The sequence below is a fragment of the Callospermophilus lateralis genome, chromosome 10 (assembly GCF_048772815.1).
Source record: "Callospermophilus lateralis isolate mCalLat2 chromosome 10, mCalLat2.hap1, whole genome shotgun sequence".
Classification (NCBI taxonomy): Eukaryota; Metazoa; Chordata; class Mammalia; order Rodentia; family Sciuridae; genus Callospermophilus; species Callospermophilus lateralis.
The window spans coordinates 5,542,817-5,567,749 of record NC_135314.1 but is presented as its reverse complement, the minus strand read 5'-3'; the positions used below and the strand labels follow the sequence as shown (position 1 = coordinate 5,567,749).

At 43.2% G+C, this 24,933-nt stretch overlaps 1 protein-coding gene across 3 annotated transcripts; it reads left to right on the top strand.

Moving 5' to 3' along the window:
- The first annotated feature begins 302 nt into the window (after positions 1–302).
- Get1 (guided entry of tail-anchored proteins factor 1) lies at positions 303–20,685 on the top strand. 3 transcript variants are annotated; one of them, XM_076867901.2, is made up of 5 exons: positions 303–528; positions 13,972–14,137; positions 15,221–15,288; positions 16,697–16,811; positions 18,519–20,685. In XM_076867901.2, the coding sequence occupies exons 2-5, from the start codon at positions 13,972–13,974 to the stop codon at positions 18,590–18,592; spliced, it is 423 nt and encodes a 140-aa protein (XP_076724016.1). In that variant the 5' UTR covers positions 303–528; the 3' UTR covers positions 18,593–20,685. The 3 variants fall into 3 exon arrangements, with proteins under 3 accessions (XP_076724016.1, XP_076724014.1, XP_076724015.1); XM_076867899.2 differs by lacking the exon at positions 303–528 and adding an exon at positions 6,836–6,963; XM_076867900.2 differs by lacking the exon at positions 303–528 and adding an exon at positions 6,974–7,082.
- Positions 20,686–24,933: the final 4,248 nt, after the last annotated feature.

Below are 24,933 nucleotides of genomic sequence, written 5' to 3'. Positions count from 1 at the left end.
TGGTGAAGATGGGAGATAAATGAGGGTAGGTGTGGTACAAGGCTGTGAGTGAAAGAGAAGGTATGGGGACGTGACAGAGCACTTGAATACTTAGTTCACTGCTGCATCTGGTATCTGCACTGTTTCCGAAGCATGAGGAGCAAGGGATGCAAACAAGGGAAAATATAGGAGCTGTCTGTTGCCACTATGATGAATGAGTTGTCTGGAAACACCAGAATGCAAAGGAAGAGCCCAGGCATGAGCAACAGACACAGAACTCAACATGCAGCATATTTCTAATCTTCTCAAAATTTTATGGGTATATGACTATAAAGTTAATTGCCATTAATAAAATTACTGGAATTTCTATTATTACAAACTTTCCCCTCTAGGAGTCCATAGCATTGATTGTTATTTTAGAAAGAACACCAAGCCAGCTGGAGATTGGTCAGATCATTCTCATGCGCAGGAGTGAAGCATGGCTTTCCAAACATCAAAAGAAAGGACTGCTTGCTTCTCCTCCAGATTGCTCAGCTACTGTAGCTTCAGGTAAGAAGTACTCTCTCAAGGGACAACTACTTAATAGTCAAGAATTGAATAAAAGGTATTTATTGCATTGAGGGCTGGGGTTGTAGCTCAGTGGGAGAGCGCTTGCCTCATGTGTGAGGCATGGGTTTTGATCCTCAGCACCACATAAAAATAAATAAATAAAATAAAGGTATTGTGCCCATCTACAACTAAAAATATGTTTTAAAAAATATTTACTGCATTGAAAAGGGGCACTTGTTCTGACTGTTGAGATCACATTAAGAAGTTAAAGATTTCCCAGCTTATGTGGATCCTAAAATCAGAGGCAATGGCATAGAAGTGTGTACCTGACATGTCTTGAGGTAAACCGGTTCATAAACCTAGAGGAGGATATAATCTTAGGTTTGATTAACCCACATCTGTAGTTTGCAGTGTTGGTGAGAGTAACTATCAAAATTGAAAAAAAATGATCTCTTTATGGTACTCTTTTTTAAGAGTAACTCTTTTTAAAGAGTCTTTTTAAAATAAAAAAAGATTCTTTTCTGAATTAGTAAAAGCATTGTAACTAATGAAGATGTCATTTAACTTTCTTAAGGACAAAACAGGAAAAAAAACAATGTGACCTTTCATTATAATCAAATGATATAAAATATTATTTCTATCTGAATGTCATTTTCTCTTTTCTGAGAAATCAAATGCAGCTTGACAAAAATTGATGAGTCAGATATATTTTTCCCTGTTTCTTGAACATAACTACAATGTAGTTTAATTTGTGATTTAAAATCTTTATTATCACGTGGTTCTTCAATGTCTTCCTGCTGTTTATACTGATATTTTCACACATTGCAAAATGTTCTTTCAATGGCATCATGCTATGTGGTCAGCTCACTGTTCTTAACTGTGTATGGAATATCAGACATTTATGTTTGAGCTAAAATGGGCTTTCTTATTATCTAAATGAATAACTTTGGGCCTGCAAAGTTACTTTTTCCTTAGTAGCTCTAAGTGAGACGACAGATCTCACATTGTAGATTCATCTGTTTCACTTGTTGGTCTTGAGTATGTTCAGATTCTTTGTGAAACTTGGTGTGAAACAGTCCAGTGTTCTTTCTAATTTCTGAGCCAACCTCAAGGGAACAGAGAATTGCCTCTTCAGAGTGTCACTAGTGAGTTCTGGTCTTGTGGGATGCAAGACGATCAGAAAGTTGATTTTCTTGTTTTCTTTTGGAATTTTCTAACATAGGTCCATTGAATTAGTGCAGTGTACTTTTCCATGAGAGTGAGGCAAAAAGAATGAAGTATAGGAAAGCCTTGTTGACCCTCATGCTCAACCCTCACTTTAGATAAGGCCTCCTATATTTTATAGTGACCCATGCTTTTTTTTTGGAAAATATCTTAAATGATGCATCCACCCTTATTTCATGCACAACCCTCCTTCACATTATATTATTTACTGACAACAACGTAATGAGCACCCACAAGCCTACAACATGGAACCAGGACATGGACAATTACCTACTTAAATCTATGTATCCTTTCAGAACACTTTGCATGCCAGTAATTATTTACAGGACTTACAGTTATTTGTTTAGTTAAGCTCCAAGTGAACAAGGACTGGAGGCATTTGATTCATCATCATCATCATCTCTGTGTGTGTGTGTGTGTGTGTGTGTGTGTGTGTGTATATATATATATATATATATATATATATATGTATATATTGGTACTGGGGATTAAACCCAGGGGAGCTTAACTACTGAACCAGTGAGCCACATCCTCAGACCACCCCCCTTTTTTTATTTTATTGAGAGACAGGATCTCACTGAGTTGCTTAGGGCCTTGCTAAGTTGCTGAGGCTTGCATTGAATTCATGATCCTGTCTCAGCTTCCTGAGCCTCTGGGATTACAGATGTGCACTCGGCTCATCATCATATTTTATCTGCAGTTGGTAAAATATCTGATACACAGAATAATGTAATACATATCTATATCTGTATCTATATCTATATCTATATATATATGGGCATGATAGCATTTGCCTGTAATTCTAGCCACTTGGGAGTCTAAGGAAGGAGGATCACAAGTTTGAGGCCAGCTTCAGCAATTTAGCAAAAACCTGTATCAAAATAATATAAGAAAGGGTTTGGGATGTAGCTCGGTATTTGTCTTGCATGTGCTATGCCCTGGGTTCAATTCCTAAGAGCTCCTTGCCTGCAAATTTTTTTCAAATATTTATTTTTTAGTTTTTTAGGTGGACACAATATCTTTATTTTTATTTTTATATGGTGTTGAGGATCGAACCCAGTGCCCCAGACATGCCAGGTGAGCGCACTACCACTTGAGCCACATCCCCAGCCCCCCATTTTTTTTAAATTTCTGGTAAAAAAATTCATATATGGCAAATTTATGGTATAATATTTCTCCAGTTTGAAATTTTGATTTCATTAAACTAAAAGGTGAGCCAAATGTGTACTACTAATCTTATTAAACTTATTTATCTGACATATGTGAGACAGTCCATTGTCCATTTAAAAATATTCTTCCTTTTGCTGGAGTGGTAGTGCATGCCTATAATCCCAGTGACTTGGGAGCCTGAGACAGACAGATCCAATTTCAAGGCCAGCCTCAGTGACTTGGCAAGATTCTCAGTGATTTGCAAGACCCTGTGTCAAAAAATAACTAAGGAGGTTGAGTTTGTGGCTCAGTGGTAGAGCATTTGCTTAGCATGTGTGAGGCACTGGGTTCGATTCTCAGTACAAAATAAACCAGTCATATAAATAAATTAATATCCATCAACAACTAATAAAATAATTTAAAAAATAAATAAAAAGAATTGGGGATGTAGCTCAGTGGTAAAGCACCTCTGGGTTCAATCCTCAGTGGTCCTCCCATTCCTAGTTTTTTTTTCCAAGCCTCTTCATTGAAAGACAAAACAAGGAAAACCTCTGAAACAACAAAAATTTTTATTATATTGCATAAATGCTAGATGCAAACTTCTGATGTAAATTTATTCATTGTCAAGTCCAGTGATGAAGTGGGAGGCATAGATGTTCACAGATGTTGGTAATAGAATTTGCGATTGTAGTTTTTGTGTGTGTGTGTGGGGGGGTGACTGGGGAATGAACTCAGAGGCACTCAACCACTGAAACACATCCCCTGCCCTATTTTGTATTTTATTTAGAGACAGGGTCTCACTAAGTTGCTTAGCACCTCACTTTTTTGCTGAGGCCGGATTTGAACTTTTGATCCTCTTGTCTCAGCCTCATAAGCCACTGGGATTACAGGCGTGGGCCTCCATGCCTGGCTATTGTAAATATTTTATACTGTATTGTTCAGTAGTGTCATGTATGTTTGCATTGTTGTGCACCAGGTTCAGAACTTTTTCACCTTGCAAACTTGAAACTCAGCACCCATTTAACAATGACTACCTGTCTCCCCCTCCCTCTAGTCCATGTTTTGGAGGGTTTGACTACTTTAGAGATCTAATTGGAGTGGAATTGAGTATTATTTGTCATTTTATACACACACACACACACACACACACACATTTAGTTGTGGATGAACCTTTATTTATTTTTATGTGGTGCTGAGAATGGAACCCAGTGCCTCACACATGCTAGGAAGGCACAACCCCAGCTCTCATGCATGATTTGTGTTTTTGTGACTGGTTTATTTTGTTTGCCATAATGTCCTCAAGTAACAGGGGCGATGGCCAGCATCACTTGAGGGGGGTTCTTCTTCCTGCCCAGGAGAATGTAAGCCACCCTAAAACTTAAAGTCTCAAATAATTAGTGAATGACAAAACACAAATAGCCAGAAATATATTTACAGAAGCAAAGCCCCTGATATACCTAGTCCACATGGGCACTGGAACTAGTCAAAGATAAGATGGCTCTGGTGGTTTATTTAAGGGAGTGCGTCAAAGGCAGGGATAAGGTTTCAAGGGCGGAGTCTTGCTTCCTGGTGACTTGCAGTCAGCAGGTTGATTGGCATCTTCTCAGGTCATACCTATCTCAGGTGCTGTGTGGGATCTTTGGCAGAGTTTGAGGGGGAAGTTCACTTGCATCAGGTGGTCAATCACTGTGGGAGTCCAACAGGAGGTTCCCAATGCCAGACTATCCCCTCACGAGGCTATGACACGCAACGTAGTCCACACACAGCCCACGGATGGCTCATGACACTCAAGAATATTATTTTAGCCCAGTGAGATGCATTTCAGATTTCTGAATTGTTAGATAATAAATGAATGCATTTTAAGCTACTAATTTTGTGGTAGCTTGTGATTGCAGAATCAAAAAATTAACAGTCATTCTATGAGCTTCTGTAACCACTGTAACCTGTACCAGATCTAGACTGACTGATTCAGATTCACATTGAGATGTGCCCGCTTTTCTACTTTCTTTCCACAAATTAGTAGAATTCAACCTTTTATTGCTACTGCTTTTTTTTTTTTTAAGAGTTACCCAAATGAAGTAACAGCAGAGCCAAGATTTTAAAATTGAGTCACCTCTAAAGGCCATGCAGCACTGGGCCTCTCTCACCTCTGCTGCATCAGTCTAGGGCATTCTCCAGTGTTCTTTTCTCAGAATTTTTGTTCACTAGGAATGGAGGGGGTCTTTCTCCTGGGAATATGTGACAGCAGCATGGGCTGTGGGTAGGGGTGGGGAACATCAGATGCTTTCCTCTTCAGCCTGAAAAGCAGAAGTTGTGTTATGGCACCTCTCCTCCACAGAAAATCTAAATTAAGCTTTTCAAAAGACTCTCACCAAACTGTTCTTAGACTCTGAGCAAGAATTTTTGTAAAAAAAAAAAAAAAGTTTTCAGGTGGGAAATATGTTTACAGAAGCAGACTGCGATAAGGGAGACTAACTCAAGGCCTCTATTGGCCTGGAGCCTTCACAGAGGCGTTTGCCTTTCAAAGGACAGTAGTTGGGTCCTAGGGAAAATCCTTTACAGTCCCAAAGATAGGAGTAAATGGTACAAATGAGGAGAAGGTAAATTTCCCTTTCCCGGGCACTGATTTTCTTAAGAGAGTGTCCTTGATTTATTTTCCAGGTCTGGGTTGATTGTTCAGAACAGTAGGAAAAAAACAAAACAAAACAAAACAAAAACCCTACTTTTATGTGGACTTCTGCAGATGGTGAGCCTCTTAGTGCCCTCTCCCCCTACACACTGGGCATAAAATTCTAAACATTTCTGAACTTGGGATGGGAGGAATGAATTGATTTAGGCAAAAGCCTTCCTCTGGACCTAGCTGCAGCCAATAAACCTGATTCCTAATTCCTCGGTGTTCAGCTGGGGTTGATTGAAGGAGGGGGAGGCATGGCCATGGATCGAAGTCTCATGGGATTGGGGGACTCTGGAGCCTGGCTGCAGTTTTGGGGGGGGTCCAGCTGGAGGGGAAGGTTATGGGGAGAGGCCCCAAGCTTGTTTTGTTTTGGTTAGTTTAGCAGTCACCTATCAGCTTAATATGCTTTTTCGTGGAAATAATTCATTCTACTGCTATTGAATAGCTGTGCTTCACGTGTTTTCTGGAAACAAATTTGTAGAATCACAAATTCTTGCACTATTTTTGGATAGGAATTAGTTCTCAGAATCATGACAGAAAAGACAACAAAAGATCTTTTGCTTTATACACTACACAGATATGAGTTGTGATTCTTTTGTTGCAAAACCTGATCTTCACCTAAATTTTATTATTAGATTGGTTGTAAATTATTTTGTTTTGGTGCTGGAGATTGAACCCAGAGCATGGTGCCTGCTAGGCAAGCCCCTACCACTGAATACGTCTCCAGCGTCTGAACATTGTCTTCTGATACATGAACTTATTTTTCAAGCATGCGATTTTATACATCATTTAGATTTATTAGTGTTTAGTTTATGAAATGTACACTCAAGACATTTTACATATAAAAACTGCTGAGAAAACATTTTTTAATTACCTGTCACCATAAAGTAGTTTTTGTTTAACCAAAGGCTTATTTTAAAGTAAGTTTATTTAGGAACAAAAGTGGGTCAATTTAAATAAAGTATTAATAACACAAATGGTTTGTATATATGACCAAAATGCAGTTGCGACGATGACTCAACAGGAATTTTGGAAGACTGGTTACCCCAGGTAGCGGGATGGGTAGGACACCACTACTGAACCCAGGAAGGCCAGGGGAAGGTCAGCATATCCTGCGCTCCACCGGGACTGGGAGGAAACGTCGATCCCGCCTCTTCCCCAAGGCGGCGCAGTGCGCAGGCGTACGGACACGCCGCAGCACGGCCGGTGGGACACGTTGCGCAGGCGCGGGCGCGCCCGCCGGCTTGGTCCCTATGGAGCTTCCGTAGCGGCGGGGAGCGTCCGGGATGAGTGCGGCCGAGGCCGATCGCTGGGCGTGGCTGCTGGTGCTCTGTTTCGTGTTTGGGTGCAATGTCCTGCGGATCCTCCTTCCGTCCTTGTCCTCCTTCGTAAGTGCTGCCTCCTTTCCCGGGCCGGTGGGGATGCCGCCACAGGGCCCTCTGGCGCGCTCGGGGGTCCCAGGCCGGCCGCCCGGGGGCCGCAGCGCCGTGCCGGCCGCCGTCGTGAGGTGATTTTGGTTTTTGGTTCGCAGCATCTGAAGGCGCAGAGTCTTCCCTCCGCAGCCGGTTCCCGAGCGGGGAGGCCCCGCGGCCCCTGGTCGGCTTTCACGTGGCCGGAGCCTTCCCGCCGTGGGTGGCGGCGGCGACCGGAGAAGGTGCCCGGCGCGCGGCTGCCAGCCCCGCGGTCCGGTTAGCCCTGGTCCCTGGCCTCAAGCGGCCCTGGCTGCAGGGACCGGGCCGCCCGAGTCCTCGCTGCATGGTCCGCGTGCCAGGTCCCGGAGCGACGGAGCCCAGCTGCAGGGGCCCGCATTTTGGGACGAGCCGGGCGGGGAGACTGGTGAAGAGAGAATCCCAGTACAGTGTGAGGCTTTGGGGGTTTGAGGGGGCAACGGTACGTGTCGCCCGGGAGTGAGTGCCTCAGCCTGGCGGCCAGGTGTCCCGGCTGCTGTGAGAGGGGGATGTCTCAACGTCTCTCACCTCCCGGGGGAGGAGGCCAGGTAGGAGTTTAGTAGTTGCACTAAGTCATCCCCCTAGTGACTGCTGGGTGGAGGTTGGAGCGTTGCCTGTGCTTCTTCCAGTTCTGCACTCCTGCCTACCGGAGCCTAGTAAGGGATTTGTAGGACAGGGGCTCGGGCAGCGGGGCACCCTCTCTTTGCTCACAGCAAAAGTGAGGGCTGTCTGACTCAGACTGAGACTTCAGACTAGAAACAGCTCTTCTCTCCTAATAAAAATTGGTGGTGGTGGCATATTTAAGACCAGGCAGGGGGGCTGGGGATGTGGCTCAAGCGGTAGCGCTCGCCTGGCATGCGTGCGGCCCGGGTTCGATCCCCAGCACCCAGCACCACATACAAACGAAGATGTTGTGTCTGCCGAAAACTAAAAAATAAATATTAAAATATTCTCTCTCTCTCTCTCCCCCTCCCTCCCTCCCTCCCTCCCTCCCTCTCCCCCTCCCTCTCCCTCCCTCCTCACTCTTTTAAAAAAAAAAAAAAAGACTAGGCAGGACTTCTGCTTCTTTGCTTTATTTTACTAGGATTGGTTGAGTATCTGTTTTGGGAAAAACTGTATTCTAGGGCCTTAACCCCTTACCCTGAAGTATAGATGATTTTCTGTTAACCCCTGCTCCCCTTCAGAATCTTTCCTGATGTCACCTGATGATTAAGAGAATATCCTAGGCTCTAAGCTTTGCACTAAAGACTGCTGAAGAGCTGTCTTTTGCTTTTTGTTATGGTTTAGCTCATGTGTGAGATGATGCAAGAAAGTTTAGAGGTAAAATGATCGGGTGTTGAGAACCTTTACCTCATCAGTGCCTTATTCACTGGAAGGATTAAGTGGGTGATAGTTGCAGGCAGGTAGGGTGTGACTGGAAGAGGTGGGTCCCTGGGGTTATGCCTTTGGAGTATATATTTTGTCCCCCCCCCCCCCAACAGAGCTCTTTGTTTCCTAATTGCCATGTCCTAAGCTACTTTCTTTGGCCATGATGGTCTGCCTCATCTTAGGCCCAGAACAATGGAGTTGGCCATCTATGGACTGAGACTTCTGAAACTGTGAGCCCCAAACCAACTTTTCGTCATCTGAAATTGTTCTTGTCAGGTTTTTGGTCACAGCAGTGGAAAAGCTGACTAAAACATTTATCTTTTTTCTTTTCGTTGTAAAGTACACATAACATAGAATTCATCATCATCATCCTCGTCATCTTTAGCTGTACAGTTCAGTGGCAGGAGGACATTCTCATTGTTTTGCAGACTACTCTATCCCTATCCCAGAATCTTTTATCAGCCTTTAGCTGAGACTCTTGCAATTTACAAAATAGCTCTGTTCTTTTCCCTCAGTCCCTGACAATCACCATTCTGCTGTCTCAGTTTGGCTACTCTAGGAGCCTCATGTAAGTGGAACCACAGCTTTTTTTCCTTTGTCTTATTTCACTTAGCATACTATCTCATCCATGTTGTAGCATATGTCAGAATTTCCTTCCTTTTTAAAGACTGAATAATATTCCACTGTATATTGGTACCACATTTTGTTTATCCATTTATCTTTTTTTTTTTTTTTTTGGTACTAGGAATTAAACCCTGGGGTGCTCTACCACTAAGCCACATTCCCAGTTCTTTTTATTTTTTATTTTGAGACAGGGTCTCACTTGTTTAGGTCTTAGTTGCTTAGGGCCTTGCTAAAGTGCTGAGTCTCCTGAGTTGCTGGGATTACATGTGTGCACCTGTTTATTTATCCTTTCATCTGTTTATAGACACTTGGGTTATTTCTTCCTTTTGGCTATTATAAGTGAAGCTACTAGAAGTGGATGTATTAATCTGTGTTTGAGTTCTTGCTTTCTTGCTTTCAATTCTTTTTTTTTTTAATATTTAATTTTTTTTAGTTTTAGGTGGATACAATATCTTTATTTTATTTTTATGTGGTGCTGAGGATCGAACCCAGTGCCTCACATGATCTAGTCGAGCACTCCACCACTTGAACCCCAACCCTAACCCGAGTTGCTTTCAACTCTTTTGAGTATAATCACAGGTGAAATCGCTAGAGCTGGGCATGGTGGTGAGTGCTTGTAATCCCAGCAACTCGGGAGCTGAGGCAGGGAAATTGCAATTTCGATGCAAGCCTTGGCAGCTTAGTGAGAACATGACTCCAGATTAAAAAGGGGGGTGCTGAGAGAGTGTGGCTCAGTGTCAGAGTGCCCCTGCTTTCAATCCCCAGTAAAAGTGGAATTGCTGGATCAGATGGGAATTCTGTTTGGTTAGTTTTGCTGAGAAGCTGCCACACTGGTTGCACAGTGGCCAGGCCATTTGCATTCCCACTCAGTACACTTGTTATTTTTTGTTATTGTTGTTTTTAACCAGTTGCCATCCTGATAGACGAGTGGTCTATCACTGTAGTTTTGACTTGCATTTCCCAGCATCTCTCCATGTGCTTATGGAAGTCTGTGGCATTATGATTTATTCATTTTGTTTTTTTGTTTGTGGCTCCTGGCTCATAACATCCATGAATGTTATTTTGGAATGGCTTCAGAGCAATGAAGATTAAAGACCTTTTTTTTTTTTTTTTTAATTTTAAATAATTTGGGGGCACTGTAGGCCTCAGAAAGCAAATTCTGTGTCTCTCAATTTTCTCCCATCCTCCTTTCACCTGCCTTTTCTCCCCAAGGCAGGCCATAGGAATCAAGATTCTCTTTCCTGAGACAGGTCATAGAAACCAAAAATATAATCTTCTTCCACATTTCTGTCTAGAGCTGAGCACAAAGAAATTTCTCAGCTCATTAGCAGTAGGCCTTACTCTTTATGTCCACTTCCATTCCTGTGTGGCTGTCCATTCATCAGTTTTGCTTGTGTAGTGAGATCTCCCAAAGGAAAGGTGTGGCACCTTCTGGCCAGCCTAAGGTGAAGGCTCACAGAAGAGTGAACAGGAACTCATCTATGTGCTGAGAGGGTCCTCCTCAACTGGGGATGGGGTGCCCATGCTTAGATTCTTCCAGACCTCCCTTTTCATATCTCTTGGCTGCTTATCTGTATCCTTTAACATATCCTTTGTAAAATCGGCAAGTGTTTCCCTGAGTTCTGCCAGCTGGACTAGCAATTTTTTTTTTTTTTCTTTTTTCTTTTTGCAGGCTGGGGCTTGAGCTTAGGGCCTCTTGCATGCTAGGCAAGTCCTCTACCATTGAGCTATACTCCCAGGCCTTGGTCTAGCAAATTAATGGAACCTAAAGAGCGACTCATGGAAACTCTAATTTGTAGTTGTCTGCCAGAAATTCCAGAGGCTGGAACTTGCAACCAGTGTTTGAGGTGAGGATTGTCCTGTGGGACTAAGCCCTATACCTATGGGATCTGACACTATTTCTTGGTAGATAGTGTCAGAGTTTAATGAATTAGAGGACACATCGCTGGTATGGAGTTGATTGCTGCTTGCTGGTCAGAACTCCCTGTGCATTTTGGTATCACAGCGGCACCTGCATTGTGAGTGTGCAGTAAGAGAAACCATCTTTATTCTCACAGCTGCATATTTTCTTTGGAGGCTGTCTGGGCAAGTCTTTTGCCCTTTTAGTCCACTTTGTTGATTTGCTGTGTAGGTGCAGGAGACTCATACTATGGGTAGCTCCTGGGGCCTGGTGTGGCAGAGGCTGGGGTGAGGGTCCTGGCGAGCCACAGGCACTGTGTAGGTGGATACCTAGCTTTGTGGACAGTTGGGTATGGTGCAGGCCGCCTCTGGGTTAGGTTTGTGGGGCCTACCACTGTTTTATAGCCCTAGCATTTTCAAAATCATCCTTCACTTTTTGCTCTCCCTTTGCACTAGAGGATTGAGGGAGAGGTGGACACTGCAGGATCTCTGTGGGTGGCATGTTTCTTCTTCTTTTTTTTTTTTTTTTTTTTTTTTTTGAGGATTTTAATATTTACTTTTTAGTTTTCAGTGGACACAACATCTTTGTTTGTATGTGGTGCTGAGGATTGAACCCCGGGCCGCACGCATGCCAGGCGAGCGCGCTACCGCTTGAGTCACATCCCCAGCCCAAGTGGCATATTTCTTAGACATCTCCTTTCCAAAGCAGTCAGGCTCTCAGCGAGTCCCTGCTGTGAGTCTCCAAGTGTTAGGACACAGCCGACTCACAGAACCTGTCTGGGGTGCTCTTATGAGGGGACCAGTGTCCTAGGGAGGGGCAGCTGCAGGCCTGGAGTTCTGCTAGTGCTCAGGTTCCAGCTGGTGGTGCTGGCCCTGGTGGAGAAGTGCAACTGGGCTTTTCAGGGTCTGGAGCTCTGCAGGGGCCTTGGTCCCTTCCCTAGATGGAAGAACATCCATCCTGTGTCCAGGGATGTTCCCATGCTTGTCCCCAGAAGTCCTGGAGGGAGGAGCCAGGCAGCTTGTGTCATCCTCCCACCAGCTGATTTTCAGATGGGACTGAGCATCAGGGCCATGCTTGCTGGTTTTGTTCAGTGTCAGCCTGGCTCTCTCAGGAGGGGTGCTGTGTTCTCATTGCTTCTCGTCCACTGGCACAGGATTTCCATTTTGGGATGTTTGCTCATTACACCGGGCAGGTTGCTGGAGGCCAGTGCTCCCCCACCAGGACCTCTCTGCCTCAGTGTGCCCTTGCAGTGCTCTGATCCAGGCCCATCTTGAACAGTTGGTGGGCGCCACCTGGCGGCCACTGTCATCTCATCCTCATGTTCCTGGCCCACTGGCATAGGTATATGGGAGGGGGAGAGGCCTTTGGGTGGCAGTCAGTCTAGGTGAGCTACAATTCCATACAGGATTCCTCTGCCCGTGGAGTCCTCTGGGTCTTGCTGGGGAGAGTACTTTTTCTCAAACCATGAGTTCATATCCATATTTCCAGTTCTAAGTTCTAGTTCTCTCCCAATACCCATTTCTGTCTTTTTCTGACAGAAGACCGACTCTCCTTACCTTTAATGCTTATGTAATGTCCTTGCACATAATCTCCCATCTCCTCTGTCACCTGTACCCAGTGTGGATGGCTGCTTCATTCCTGCTTGGCTTCTGATGCCATGTTTAGTGGGGTTCCTGTTTTCTGACTTGCCATCTGTATTCCTCACCTATTCAGATTCTGACTCCCTGTCTGGCAGCGCTGTCTTGGGGGTCCTCTATCACTATGCTTGGCCCTGATCTGCCTTGATCAGGTGCCCCTGTGTGGGAAGACCCTCCCCACTGGGCTCTGACACTCTGCTCTAGGCCTCTACCTCATCACTGATGCCCTGCACCCCCACCTTCTCAGCCCCATCTAATGTGGGACTCAGTTCTTCAGGACGGGGACAGGATTATGTTCCCTGTCACTTAAATGGCTGCTGTGATGATGGAATTGATTTTTATTTTATGATGCTAATTGGATTCTTATAAGTAAAAAATACACACATTTGTACTGTAGTAATCCATGGACATATCTGTAGAAGGAAAAATGTCATTTGTATAGTCATTCAAATTCAAGGGAATTTGGGGCTTTCTCTTTTAAAAATTTTTTTTTTCCTAGTTGTAGATGGACACATGTCTTTATTTTTAGTTATTTATTTTTATATGGTGCTGAGGATAGAACCCAGGGCCTCATGTGTGAGAGGCAAGCGCTCTGCCACTGAGTGTCAACCTCAGCTCAGAGTTTTGGGCTTTCTTTGTGCTGTTGGAAAGGCTAGGAAAATGCCACAGCCTGGCCATGTAGGTCATGGGCAGCTTGAAAGGCACAGCAATATGATGTTGGTTTGTCCTGTCCAGCCAAACATGGCCAGAATCACCCCAAAAGCCATGGCAGGGGGGTTCCCTCAAGAGGCTGTTCCAAACCATCTGAAGACAGGGCTGGGTGGGATTCCAAAGAAAGAAGCTCTAAACGCTGGGATAACCTGTGCAGAGCTTTTCTCAGGGGAATTAACATAGCCATCCTTATGACAGTGAGAAAGAAATAAGATGTTTTTCCCAGGTATGTCCTCCACAAAGGGGTTGGATTACAGAGTTTATGTGGGTGTTTTTTAAAAAATATTTATTTATTTATTTATGTATCTTTAGTTTTAGATGGACATATTATTTTGTTTTTATGTGCTGCTGAGGATCAAACCCAGTGCCTCATGAATGCTAGGCGAGCTCTCTACCACTGAGCCACAACCCCAGCCCCCATTATGTGGGTGTTTGAGTGGCTTTTCTGAGGGTGGCTGGTTTCTACATGTCGAGCAACAAAGCTAATCACCCAGTGTTTTCCAGCAACAGCCTGACCCATGTAAGGATCTGGGAATGTTCAAAGCCACATCTTGGGTTCAAGCCTGCAAGGAAAATAGGCAGCTGGCTGGGTCACAGTAGAAAGCACACTGTGTTTCTCAGTCAGAACATATAAGGAAAGGGGAGGGCTGCGGAGCCATTCTCTACCCCACATGGGAAGATACTGATCTCAGCCTTCCACCCTGCCAGATGTCCAGGGTGCTGCAGAAGGATGCAGAGCAGGAGTCGCAGATGAGGGCAGAGATCCAGGACATGAAGCAAGAGCTCTCCACAGTCAACATGATGGACGAGTTTGCCAGATACGCCAGGCTGGAAAGGAAGATCAACAAGATGACGGACAAGCTCAAGACTCATGGTATTGCAGTGAGTGGCACCTGGAAAGTGTCGCGAGAGCTGGTTAATAGAGAATTCTCTATATATGGATTCGTAGGACACAGGCTTTGCTTCTTAGGCATTCTAAATGTTGATAGAAATTTTTATGTTGTCTGGAAGAAACCCAGTAATAAATATTACTTTCTCCTGATTTGCTGGTGAACCTTTGCATTCTAAACACAGAAACATTTATGAATCCTTTTAGATTTTCTTTGGAGTCAATATATCTTTGTAGGTTTTCATTTTCTTTTTTCTTAAAGAGAGAGAATTTTTAATATTTATTTTTTAGTTTTCGGCGGACACAACATCTTTATTTGTATGTGGTGCTGAGGATCAAACCCGGGCCGCACGCATGCCAGGCGAGTGCGCTACCGCTTGAGCCACATCCCCAGCCCATTTTCTTTTTTAAATATTTATTTTTTAGTTGTAGTTGGACACAATACCTTTATTTATTTTTATGTGGTATTGAGGATCAAACCCCGGGCCTTGCACATGCTAGGCGAGTGCTCTACAGCTGAGCCACGACCCCAGCCCTAGGGTTTCATTTTCAAATTCAGCATTTTTCTGAAGGAATCCTAGAAAAAGATATTGTAGTGGGTTCTCAGGGCTTTTGGTTCTGCTCTCTGGAAAATGCCCAAAACCATCATGATCTGAGTGAAGGACAGCCATGTGCTGAAGGCCCTGCTGGCCTGTGCGTGGTGAGAGAGCTGTCTTCAAGGTACGGAAGGCACATCTTTAGGCTAGGGACCATCTAGACTCCTGCTTGGGGTTTCTGTGTGATGTAGACCAGGAAGTAGGGAAGAGAATTTATTACTGTTGACAAGGCATTATAAAAAAAACCTCTGGTGGAGGTGAATAATTTTGAGGGTTCTCAAAAATGAAGCTGTCCTGACCTCACAATCTGAGTGATTTTTAAGAAGTTCCGTCTTATATTTCTAAATGTCTCAGGTGATTGTTCTGTCTGTACCTGGAGGTACTTCCTGAGGCAGAGTGTCTGTGGTCGAAGTGTCTTCTCTTGTTGTCAGGACTGCATCACGGTTTATCCTGCTTCTCTTTTTCCTTTCAGTGAAAGCACGGACAGCTCAACTAGCCAAGATAAAATGGGTGATGAGTGTTGCTTTCTACATATTGCAAGTAAGTGTATTGTCACCAGGGCCTTTGTAACTTGTCTCCACATGCTGTGGCCTGTGGAACTTGGGCCTAAGAACACTAAGCTGCCATGTCATGGGATCCTCCAGCATGTGACTCTGACACCTGTGAATTTCTTTTCTTTTTTTTTTGACTGATTTTTTTTTTTTTTTTTTTTTTTTTTAAAGAGAGAGAGAATTTTTTAATATTTATTTTTTAGTTTTTGGCGGACACAACATCTTTATTTGTATGTGGGACTAAGGATCGAACCCAGCGCTGTGCGCATGCCAGGCAAGCATGCTACCGCTTGAGCCACATCCCCAGCCCCACCTGTGAATTTTTAATTACACTGATAGAGAGCCTTTCTCTGGGGCCGAGTTGTTAGAGGTTGGGACTTTGGCAAATGAACCCTGAAGTGACCTCTTGGGAGTTCCCACCTTGCCTCTGTTCCAATACAGTTTTAAGGGCCCGGGGATGTTGTAAGAAGTTTACAAGACTTGTATTTTCTAATATCTGCAGTCATTTTGGATAGTACTTGTTCCCTGGTGTGCACAGACAGCACTCCGAGGCCCCAGCTTCTTAGCTGCAGACTTCTGCTGTGAGGCTTCCCTTGGCGCTCCCACCTCTGTTGCTGCTTGTATGAGGCTGTGGCTGTGCTGCTGACAGGGCAGGCCTCTGGCTGTTTGAGAGGAGTTTAACATTATGTATGGTCTTTGCTGAGCTGAAGTATTCAAAAACCTACCTTGCAAAGTCCAGGTTTTGGGGTACACTGAAGTGAAATGATCTGAGGCACTGTATTTGATGCCACATTGGTTCAGAGACACAGGGGTTACCCCAGTGCCCCTTTTAATTTTCATGGCATATTCAAGATCATGAATGGGACAGAAAGCCACTCTTCAGTTTTCCACTCAACTTTGAAACTTGGGGTTCACTTGTGCACTCCTACACTGACACAGCTGTTGGGGGCATTAGCTCATTTTTTCAAGGGTCTTAGAGGCAAGGGTATGCTTCTGTCTTTCTCTGTTGTATTCAGCTGTAGTTCAGCTAGTCAGAGACAGGCAGTGGGAACAGAACACCTGTCTTATGCGAGGACTTGGTCAGCTTATCTGCTAACTTACATTGTGTATATGTGGATTCATAACGAAATAGTAAGATGCCAGTTCCTGGGAGAGCTCTCAGCTGTTTGTTGGCAGCATATTCTGGACATGCTTATGAGCTCTCCTCAACTAGATGTTCCTTCTCGAGGCTGCAGCCCTGGACAGCAGAGCTGGTATGTCTGTTCTGTTGGCTTTGAGGACTGGGTTGACAGAGCTTGGGCTGTTAGTGTCTCAGTGTTCATTACATTTCTGCCTTCTTCCCTGTGATTATCTGTGTGATGACACATGGTCTTTACTCACTGGAAGTGTCTTTCCAGGCAGCCTTGATGATCTCGCTCATTTGGAAGTATTATTCTGTCCCCGTGGCTGTTGTGCCGAGTAAATGGATAACACCGCTAGACCGCCTGGTAGCCTTCCCTACCAGAGTAGCAGGTAAGAACTTTTTGGAAAACACAGTGGAAGACCCTGCAGAGGTGTGTGGTGGGAGATTGAGTTACCTGACATCGTCCTCACTCACCATCTGTTGGCGAGCTGTGGTTTGTCTCAGCTTTGTACGAGGCTTGCAGTCAAGAAACTAAAGTCCAAAGAAGCTCTTTGACTTGTCCATGGTCACTTCAGTGTTAAAGAACAGACTCGAATCAGCTGGGGTCTGCTTCTAGGAACCAGGCCCAGCTTGGGGATTCTGATGCACCCTTCATTAAACACTACCTCTTGTTCCCAAGTTCTGTCTTTTCAGTCTGTAGTAAGATTGCCCTTTCTGCACACTTGCTGCTGTCAACCCTTCTTTTACTTTTGAAAGATAACCTCTATTGAATGTTAAAAGTAGTACATGTCTGGGCTGGGCTGGGGCTCAGTGGTGGAGCACTTACCTCTCATGCATGGAGCACTAGGTTTGATCCTTAGCATAAATAAATAAAATAAAGGTATTGTGTCCATCTACAACTAAATATTAAAAAGAAATTTAAAAAATAGTAACATGTTATTGAAGAATGATTAGAAATACAGGAACACTGATGATGTACAAAAAATTGAATGATCTTCCAAATCAGTCATCTGCAATTATCAGTATTTGTCTTACTGAATACATTGTTTCCTAAGTAGTCCTAATACAGGAGTTAATTTATTTAAAAAAAAAAAAAGAAAGAAAGAAAAAGAAATACAGGAACAATTGAAAACCCAAGCTGCCCAAGCTGGTCATTGTAGTATGCACCTGTAATCCCAGCGACTGGGGTTCTGTCCTTGGTACCCCCAAAAAACCAACCAAACAAAAACAACCAAACAACCCATTAGTTATTGATAACACCTCTTATAGAAGTGTATTTTTTTCCATGTATCTGATGTAGCTAAGAACATCTGGTACATATCATCCTACTATTCTGTTTCCTGGAGGCTGGAAGTCCAAGATCAAGGTGCTTCAGGTTCTGTGTCTGATGAGGGTGCTTTTTTTTCTTGGGGATTGAACTCAGGGACACTCAACACTGAGCCACATCCCCAGCCCTGTTTTGTGTTTTATTTATTAGAGGCAGTGTCTCACTGAGTTGCCCAGAGCCTTGCCATTGCTGAGGTTGGCTTTGAGCTCGAAATCCTCCTGTCTCAGCCTCCCCAGCTGCTGGGATTATAGGTGTGCACCACTGTGCCTGGCTTGAGGGTGCATTTTCTGGTTCATAGGTGGCTCCTTCTTGCCTATCCTCAGGTGTTGTAATGAATACAAGAATGAGTTTTCAGGTCTCAGAACCCCAAAGGTCCCCCTTCCTACACTGTCACTGGAGTTAGGGTTTCAGCATGTGGTTTGGGGGGTACAAACATGTAGATCATGGCACTGTATCAATTCACTTTTTACTAGTGAATTTTCTTTACTAATCAGAGTTCTTCCAGTCTGTTGTTATAATATATAGTAATGCATCTTTCTGGCAGGAAAGGGAACTCAAACCAGGGCCTGTGTTCAGTGTAATTTCTGCTTAGTAATGATGTTGCCCTGTGGATCTGTGTAAGTCTGACAGTTCAACCCAGGAACTTAGCCTTTCTTCACCCCGCACTGCTCAGAAGGAATTGCAGTCCTGTAATTAAGTTGAAGGTGACAGGCAGGAAGTGTGGCGAGCCTGTCTGCATGCTCTCATGTTCAATCTCTTTTATTTTCAGGTGGTGTTGGAGTTACCTGTTGGATTTTAGTTTGTAACAAGGTTGTGGCGATCGTACTTCACCCTTTCAGCTGAAGAGGAGATGAACACTGCTGGGGGACTGTCTTGTTGTCCTAGGAGTTGAACTCGGGGCTCCTTACCCCTGAGCCCCAACTCCAGCCTTTTTTATTTTTAATTTTGAGACAGGGTCTCGCTAAGTTGCCCAGGCTGACCTCAAACTCCTGCCTCTGCCTTCCCGAGCTGCTGGGATTACAAGTGTGCCCCACCACACCTGGCCTAGCTGTATGACTTACAAAAATAATTCTCTTATTAGGTTAAAAGTCTGATTGCCACTTAAAAAAACAAAAACAACAACAAAAAAAACCCCAGAGTACACAGGGTAGTTTTTTTGTTGAATATGTTCTTGGGCTTTTTGTGAGATTCTTGTGAGAATCCTAGTGTTCTGCAGTTGGGGACGTGTGCATCAACCACCTAACGCTGGCTTTAAAATACTGATTTGGTCTCTTGGCACATTATTTTGTTGCCAACTGGAAAGTCAAAATTTTCTAACAATTTAAGTACTTTTTAATCCAGTTTAGAAAGTAGCTTAATCTTATTATCACTACTAGAACTTGAACATTTATTTTTTTTGCCTCATGTAGTATAACTGAAAGAATAACACTAATTGACATTGCTTGTTCTTTTTCTGTCTAAATGTTGTTTGTTGGATAAACATTTGCATAGTGTATATTATCTACTTATTTGGAGCTGTTAGTTTTCATTACAGTGCTTTATAAATGTACTGATGAGACCATAATGAATTGTTTTGTATTTAAGCATTTCAAATTAAGTATGTTTTGTAAGCATTTAATATTTATGCTTAGTAGAATGGAACAAAATTAAAACACAAAGTAGGGAGTCTGATTAAATTAATCTGAACTGATACTTGTTTGACCTCTAAAGTATAATTCTGCTAAATCTATTTTTTGAGGCACATTTTCTAATTAAAATATTTGCAAGTGCTGGCGTTACTTACTTCCTTGTCACCACTTACTTGCTGTAAACAATTTGTAACTGACAAGTGGTGAGAGGCTTGGCTGTTAACTTGGTGTGTAACCATAGCACAGTACAGCTAAATTCTGTCACTGGTTTTCAAAAGATCATATTCTTTTTTAGTGGAGTGGGTACTGGGGATTGAACTCAGGGGCACTTGACCACTGAGCCACATCCCAGCCCTATTTTGTATTTTATTTAGAGACAGGGTCTCACTGAGTGGCTGACTGCCTCGCCGCTGCTGAGGCTGCTTTGAACTTGCAATCCTCCTGTCTCAGCTTCCCAAGCTGCTGGGATTATAGGTGTGCACCACTGCCCCCTGCCCAAAGTTCATATTCTTAATTCTTGTGTTTCTCATGATCTAATAAGTAGATCATTATTATTTTAATTGATTATAGTGTGAAAAGACAAAGTGCTTTGGTCCTTTAGTTTATTGTCATATTGAGGCCCACCAGGGTGGGTTTGAGGTTCCACTAACTTAAACTCACAAGACACTGCAGACTTTCCCAGCCACCCACCTTACTTCATGACGTGTGCAGACCTGGAAATGCAGCAGTGCTCATAGCAGATAGGATCAGGAGGACCTGATGGCAGCTCTGGAGTCTCACACCACACAGGAGATGCTTCTGCTGTAAAGGAGGAGGAGCCCACAGGAGAGGAGCACAGAGTGGCCCAGGAGGTCGCCGAGAGTGTGGCAGCCTCCACGGAGTTTAGCACAGGGAGGCTCCTGCCTCCCTCCCCTTCCCAGCAAGCTACAGCCTCAAGTATGGTCATACAAAAATCAGTGGGGAGCCAGGTGCAGCACGCCAGGGCGTCCGTGGACCACCAATCAGTGTGAAGTGCCCCAACAAAACCCTCTGCCTTCCAGTTGATGCTGCCGGAATTGTGGCAAGTCTCACTGAGGAAAGACTGAGAGTTCGTGAAGGGTCTGGGGAGATTACGTGGGGAAATAGAAACGTCCTTTATGTTGCACATCATTTTTTTTTTCAAAAGTGTATATGTTTTTAAGTAAATAATAAGTATGGGGTTGAATTAAAAAGATAACAAAGGGATACCATCTTGTTATGCAATTTCTCAGAGTTCTCATGTTATCAGTTTCTTAAGATATCCATGTGTTTATGAATACTGATGTATGTGCTTGTAAAGTAACTTTTTTAAGTTATAAAAGTAAAACTTGAAAAAAAAATTCTTGTTTTATTCATTTATTTTTGTCAATGAACCTTTATTTTATTTATTTATATATGGTGCTGAGAATCGAACCCAGGGCCTCACACATGCTAGGCAAGTGCTCTATACCACAACCCCAGCCCTGTTTATCTTTAAAAATGTAACTTGGAAAGTACAGAAAAAGAATGAGAAAGCACAGCCTCTGATTCCATGGGACTAGGATTGCTGAATTTTGCTTTTTCCTATATGTGGTGTGTATCATATTTATGGGGTTTTTATTCAAAATATTTTGTATATATCTGGAAATATAAACAAAGTGTTTATTAAAATTACATATTTTAAAACAGCTTTACATAAAAACAGACACCTCTGATTCAAAATATACTTCAAACTCTCTTCTTACCAGTTTGATAGTAAACTTGTGTTATACCAGCTGGGAAACCTCTGCATGACAAACCGACAGTCACTCTCCTGTGGTTCCTCTCTTGCCACCACAAGGAACAGTGTTGGTGGGACTGGGTTTCCCTTCCCTGCGCTTTTGGGCTCTGGCCTTGCGTGGTTTTTCCTGTGCTGGGTGTGTGTGTCGGGGGGCTGTGGGAACCCACTGCCCCCAGCCTGGACTTGAAACACCAGGGAGCTGCTTCTGTGACTTCTCCCACTCCCTGACATCAGATCTGTGCGGTTTTGTGTTAACCAGTGATGTCTGTTGTGCACTTTTGTTGCGTATGTTTTAGATCATGTTTTTTTAGTAATGTCTACTTTCTTTTATATATATATATATATATATATATATATATATATATATATATTTTAGTTATAGGTGGACACAATATCTTATTTTTTTATGTGGTGCCGAGGATGGAACCCAGTGCCTCACGCATGCTAGGTGAGCACTCTACCTCTCAGCCACAGCTCCAGCCCATAAAAGATTTCCTTTCTAGTGATGCCCTACGTGCCGTCAGGGCTAGAGACAGTTTCTTAGACTGTGTTGGCCCTCCCATCATATTTAGGTCAGGAATATTTAACTGAAAGAAAAAAAATCATGCAGTGATTTTCTACCAGGACCATAAGACATATAAAAAGTGCGTTTTCTTCATGGTTGAGGTGATACCAGTTAACTGTCAGAATTTTCCAGGGTGCGACGTTTGAGGCAACCTCCAGGCCAGACCATTCCTGCTGCCTTTGGGGGTGTGGGTGTTTGTGGGACAGATTTTCTGCTTGCATGTTTGGGGCCTAATGATTCGTCTCTCAACCTTGACGGTGCTCTCTTTTCCAAGGAGTTCAGTCTTGAATGACTATTGTGAGATTTTTGACAATATTGTGGTTAAAGACATTGGATTCTATTATTCTTTCATGTTCACTAAATTTTCTTCCTGATCTTTTTTTTTTTTTTTCCTCATGGTACTGGTGATTGAACCCAGGGGTGTTCTACCACTGAGCCACATCCCCAGCCCCCTGTTTGTGGCTTTTTGCCATTACAGACAGTGCTGTCATAGCGTTCTCAGCCAGGTCTTGTGGCAGGTGTTGTGCTAGAGCTTCTCCAGGGCATATGCCCAGGACTCAAATTGCTGCCTCATAGGTTATAGGTCTATTTAATTTTGCTAAGTAATGCCAAAATGTTTTCCAAAGTGGGGGAACCAATATATATGCTCTCCTGTTGGTGTACAAAAAAATTCCACTTGATCCATACTGTTGCCAAGGCTTGATACTGGCCTCCTTTTGCCGCTGCCCGGCTGGCTGGGCAAAATAACCGGGGGGTGACGAATGACTTGTGTACATTGATGCAGCAGGAATGAGAGCCGTTTATTGTAAAATAACAGAGGTATTTATACATTTTGCACAGCTTATCTTAATTAGCATAAACTAGATACAGCAGTCAACCAATCAGGAATCTCCATACTTTTGCTCGCTTTTGTTACTTTACAAACCACTCCCTCTGGCATTTTGCCAGGCGCCATCCAGACTTGTTTACAGACTCTAACATCCTTTTTCACTTTTTTTTTTTTTTTTTTTTTTGAGGGGGGTTACCAGGGATTGAACTCAGGGGCACTCAACCACTAAGCCACATCCTGGCCCCATTTTGTATTTTATTTAGAGATGGGGTCTCACTGAGTTGCTTATTAGTGCCTCACTTTTGCTGAGGCTGCCTTTGAAATCATGATCCTCCTGCCTCAGCCTCCCAAGCTGCTGGGATTACAGGGGAGCACCACCATGCCCAGCCCCTCCTTTTTTACTTTTGTTGAGAGGTTTTATTCGTGTTTACTGACTACTAACAAGATATAGTGTCTAATCCTGTTCTTGAAATTCCTGATCCTGGTTGCCTGTTTCTTAGACTGACCTTTCTTACTGATTTAATTCCTTATATATTATGAATACTAAGCTGTATTCACTAGCGTGAAGCAAGTCTTCTGCACGTTTGGGTCTTCTCTTTTCTCTTTGTTTATAGATCATCTGTTGAACAGATATCATTCATAACCTATCCTTTTCCTTTGTGATTCATACTTTTGTATCTTAAGGATCTTGACCTAGCCAAAGATCATAAAGTGATCTTTTCCCTATGTGTCTTGTAAAATTAGTACTATTCGAATTTTCATAGTTACATTCAAAGCAAACTTTTCATTTTAATATGATTTCAGGTTTACAAAAATAGCACAAATAATTCTTGCATAGCCTTCATCTAGTTTCCACAAATGTTTTAACACCTTAACTATAAAACCACTATCAAATCAGGAGATAAAATAGAATTAACCTCTAGGTCTTACTGAATTGTGTGCATTGCCCCACAAGTCTTTGTGATCCAGGATCCAGTCCAGGAATCCACATTACATTTGCTGCTTATGTCTCCTGAATCTCTTCCAACCTGGGATAGGTTTTCAGTCTTTTTCCTGCAAGATTTTTGGCAGTTTTGAAGATTGCTGGCTAGTTATTTTATAGAAAAACCTCAATTTGAATTGGTCTGATGTGCATTCACGATTGAATTCAGGTTAGGCATTTTGACAAGAAGACCACCTTGCTAATGCAGTACATTGATGTATCTCACAGTGGTAATGATGTTAACTTTGATTACTTGGTTAATGATGGGGGCCTGTTGAAAGGTCATGGGAACCCACTTGAAAAAGCTCCCAATGGCCTAGTCTGGAACAACTTGAGAACAAAATAAGTAAGGATTATAATTCATAAAATAAAATACCTAAAAGTTCATGTTAGTATAAAGATCTGCTAAAGATTTCCATTAATGAATGTAGAAGGAAGGATGGCCAGATGGTATGCTACAATGTATGGATGGAAATGTACCAGCAAGGTATTTGCATTGTCTCATGACCTCTCCATAAAATACTTATGCACAGAGAAAAAAGAGTGACTTTAAGTGGGGAAACTGCGCAGAGTTGAGTTTTTTTGTTTTTTTTTAAAGGGGCGTTTAATCACTGAGCCACATCCCCAGCCCCTTTTTTTTGTAGTTGTAGATGGACATAATATCTTTATTTTATTTGTTTATTGTATGTGGTGCCAGGATCGAACCCAGTGCCTCACGCATACCAGGAAAGTGCTCTCCCACTGAGCCACAGCCACAGCCCCTCCAGCCCTTTTTTTGTATGTTTTATTTTGTAACTTTTTTGGTTTGTTTTAGTTGTAGTTCAACACAATGCTTTTATTTTATTTTTATGTGGTGCTGAGGATCGGACCCAGTGTCCGGTATGTGGTAGGTGAGCACTCTACCGCTGAGCCCCAGCCCCATTAACTTTTTTTTTTTTTTTAAAGAAAGAGTGAGAGAGAGTGAGAAAGAGGGAGAGGGAGAGAGAGAATTTTAATATTTATTTTTTACTATTTGGCGGACATAACATCTTTGTATGTGGTGCTGAGGATTGAACCCGGGCCGCACGCATGCCAGGCGAGCGCACTACCGCTTGAGCCACATCCCCAACCCCAACTTTTTTTATTAATTTTTTTTGTGTGTGTGGGCTGGGGTGGGGCTCAGCGGTAGAGTACTCGCTTCGCATGTTCAAGACCCTGGGTTCTATCCTCAGCACCACATAAAAATAAATGAATAAAATAAAGGTATTGTGTCCAACTACAACTAAAAAATAACATTTTTTTTATAGTTGTAGATGGACAACATGCCTTTATTTTTGCGCGGTGCTAAGGATCAAACCCAGTGCCTCACACGTGCTAGGCCAACACTCTGCCACTGAGCTACAGCCCCAGCCCCAGCCCCAGTC

Bases quoted from the DNA above. Each gene is read 5' to 3' on its own strand.
- Get1 (XM_076867899.2), top strand. From the start codon at position 6,862: ATGAGTGCGGCCGAGGCCGATCGCTGGGCGTGGCTGCTGGTGCTCTGT. The intron at 6,964-13,971 runs GTAAGTGCTGCC...CCACCCTGCCAG, and splicing joins TTCCGTCCTTGTCCTCCTTC to ATGTCCAGGGTGCTGCAGAA. The intron at 15,289-16,696 runs GTAAGTGTATTG...GTGTCTTTCCAG, and splicing joins TTGCTTTCTACATATTGCAA to GCAGCCTTGATGATCTCGCT.